At 40.3% G+C, this 3,506-nt stretch overlaps 1 protein-coding gene across 1 annotated transcript in view; it reads left to right on the top strand.

Moving 5' to 3' along the window:
• AstCC (Allatostatin double C) overlaps positions 1-2,120 on the top strand; it is a 45,950-nt gene extending 43,830 nt beyond the window's left edge. Inside the window, exons 2-3 of the mRNA XM_053795944.2 lie at positions 364-510; positions 898-2,120. Of these exons, the coding sequence (XP_053651919.1) occupies positions 364-510; positions 898-975 (225 nt within the window). The 3' untranslated portion in view covers positions 976-2,120. The remainder of the gene's footprint in view (positions 1-363; positions 511-897) is intronic.
• Positions 2,121-3,506: the final 1,386 nt, after the last annotated feature.

The raw sequence follows: 3,506 nt of genomic DNA, 5'->3' as shown, positions 1-3,506 counted from the left end.
ACTAGACCACAGACTGGTCTCTAATCTTCTACTAGACCGCAGACTGGTCTCTGGTCTTTTACTAGATCACAGACTGGTCTCTCGTCACATGCCAGATCACAGACAGATATCTAGTCTCCTGCCTGACTACAGACTCCAATCTGTGGTCTACCAGACACTGGTCTCTGATCTCCTGGTAGACCACAAACTGGTCTCTAGTGTCCTGCCAGACCACAGACTGGTCTCTGATCTCCCTCTAGAGACCATTCTCTCCCGCTCTCATCCTATTCGTAAAGTCTCTCTCTCTCACTGCTCGGTTATCTCTCACATTATCACCCACACCTGCTGACACACCTGCTGACACACCTGCTGCTACACCTGCAGGTATCAACGCCCAGGAAGAGAGCAGCTATCGTCCTAGACAAGCTAATGTACGCTCTACAGAAGGCGTTAGACGATAACCCAGCCACGTCACCTGCCTCTACACGATCACCACCTCCCTTCTACAGGAGCAGGACTTATACTGGCCAGGTCAGTGTCATTTCTTATATTATTATTATTATTATTATCATTATTCTAATTATTATTGCAATAAAGATACTTAGATGTTGCACATGTGTTTGTTTCTGGTTTAATAATGGTAATTGTAATGTCTCCTGCAGATGGATATTCAACGTCGTGGTAATGTCTCACTCATCCAGCTGTGGGTGTTGTAGTTTAATAATGGTAATCCTAATCGGGAGGGGCTGGGTTTGAGGGGAGGGGCTGGGTTTGATTGGTGTTAAGGGGTACGGGAGTTATTTCTTGAGTAGCTTTAGGTAGATGTCGTTTTGATAAGGACCTGCCTCGTATGGGCCAGTAGGCCTTCTGCAGTGTTCCTACATTCTTATGTTCTTATGTTCTTACTGTCTTTTCCAGATGGATCTTCAACGTCGTGGCAATGGTGATGGTCGCTTGTACTGGAGGTGCTATTTCAATGCTGTTTCTTGCTTCTAAGAAACAATCTTGCAACACACACCAAAAAAAAAAGCTTCGTATTGAATCCAGCCTCAATTTTGTCTTTTTTTGAGTTACGTGTTGTAGGCCTACTCTTTCTTGGGGAAAATTTTGTGCTACATGTTGTAGGCCTTCCCTTTCTTGGGGAAGAGATCATAATGGAGTATAATATGGAAAATGTCTTGAACAAATCGAAGAATTGTCTATGATTAGTAATTGTGAAAATGTATCTCAACACTAGTACGATTTATGGAGGCCAGTAAATGTATTGTAATATTGTATTTTAACACTGGCACGAGGTTTGGAGGCCATGAAGTATGTTGTAACACTGACTTGAAGTACGGGGCCAGAATCATATATTTTTAAGTATTATATATTTATAAGGACAAAAATTTGATTTTTGTTCATGTTAGGTTATGCATTAATCAGAAATGTATTGCAGCAGCTGGAAGGCAAGGTAGTTACTGTAACTCACGAAACTGTAGAGAGTGTATTCTTAGATATTCCAGTTAGTATACAGGTACGTCTGTCTCGCTGTATACATGTATATATTTGTATACATCACGGGTTCACCAGTGGTAAAATCCTCAGAGCTGATGCTTGTTGCAGTAAAATAAAATAACCTGAGCCCTGAGGGTTTACTGAAGGCACTTGAGGGAGACACTGGTGTATCAACAAGAGTGAAGAGTGTAGTTCTTGGTCCATTCTAATGTACCAACCATTAACATTTCCCAGAGCATTTTAAGGTGGAAGGTTGGATCCTAATACAAGGTTATACACTAGTGTTATTAGAGAGAGAGGGAACTACAGAAAGCTTGTGTTTGAAGAGAAATACTGAAGAAGTAGACGGCACATTTCAAAGTCCAGGAGAGACTGATCTATCACTCACGTTTCTCAGCACAACGGCTGGGGTTCAAATTCCACACTAATAATCAATTAATATTATACATGTGCTGCTATGTCCACACTAAAACCCTCCCAGGAGACAGCCACGTCAAACACACGCATCATCTGAGAAGTCATAGCAAGATAGACGAAGATAGTCACAACAAACACATACACCAATAGTCAATGGAAATAAGTCACTTTGTCTGACATTTTTGGTTATCCAAGGTAATTTACACATGTGCTGCTATGTATGATAATTTATGTAACTGTATTTATGTGTACCTGTACCTGAATGAACTTACTAATCATAGCAAGACAGGCGAAGATAGCTACATCAAACACTAACAATATCAATAATCATAGCAACAGAAAATAAAATAGCCACTACAAACACACACAATCTAAATAATCACAGCAAGATAGACGTGAGTGATTCTAGTCCCATCTCTCCTACTGACTTAACATTAAAATTGCATTTCCTCCCATACATCTCTTCCCTTCAAGGCTGCAGAGTTCATCGTCTTATTAACAATGCTTCGAGATGTTGAGAATCATCAGAAATAAAGCTTCAATTATTCTAAAATGATCTTTTGTGTCCTCCTTGAGAATATGTGTATGTGTATGTCATAATGTAGTAGTAGGAAAAAACTCAGAGCGGTCTCCCTCAGAGCAGCTGCCACTTTTTTTGGTGGGGAGTCTTCCATCATAAAAAAAATTTGACAGTTTTTTTTAATTTAGATTTTTTTTCGTGCTATGGTATAACTCGGGCGAACCCCCTCGGGGCGGGCTCCATTTCCTCAGATCAAGTTTTCCGTGATTTGAGAAATTCCTTTTGTTTTAAAGAGTCGAGTAAATGAAATGTGGAGTTTGGTATCCTTAGAGTTTCAGAACCGAGTAAGCAAATTTAGCCTTTAATTGGTATATGTATAAGGGTGTGTTACAGCACTCGGTTTCCTTAAGAACATAAGAACATAAGAATGTAAGAACACTGCAGAAGGCCTACTCGCCCATGCGAGGCAGGTCCTTATCAAAACGACCTCTACCTAAAGCTACCCAAGAATTAACTACCGTACCCAATGACACCATTCAAACCCAGCCCCTCCCACTCATATATTTGTCCAGTCTCTTCTTAAAGCTACCCAAAGTCCTAGCCTCTACCACCCCACTGGGAAGACTGTTCCACGCATCTACAACTCTGTTAGAAAACCAGTACTTACCTATGTCCTTTCTAAATCTAAATTTATCCAACTTATATCCATTATTTATGGTTCTTACCTGGTTCGACACCCTCAGTACTTTATTAATATCTCCCTTGTTTATGCCTGTCATCCACTTATACACTTCAATGATATCTCCCCTCATTCTACGTCTCTCCAGAGAGTGGAGATTTAAGGCTTTAAGTCTATCTTCATATGGGAGGTTCCTTACACAGTAAATCATTTTAGTCATTCTTCTCTGTATGTTCTCTAATGAGTCTATATCCATCCTGTAGTAAGGAGACCAAAACTGAGCAGCATAATCTAAATGAGGCCTCACTAGTGATGTATAGAGCTGTAAAATAACTTTTGGACTTCTGTTACTTATACTTCTTGAGATAAATCCAAGTAATCTGTTGGCCTTGTTGCGCACACTAAGGCACTGCT

This window comes from Cherax quadricarinatus, chromosome 77 (genome assembly GCF_038502225.1).
Source record: "Cherax quadricarinatus isolate ZL_2023a chromosome 77, ASM3850222v1, whole genome shotgun sequence".
NCBI lineage: Eukaryota > Metazoa > Arthropoda > Malacostraca > Decapoda > Parastacidae > Cherax > Cherax quadricarinatus.
Note: the sequence above shows the minus strand (reverse complement) of the source record. Positions and strands in the feature narration are given on the sequence as shown.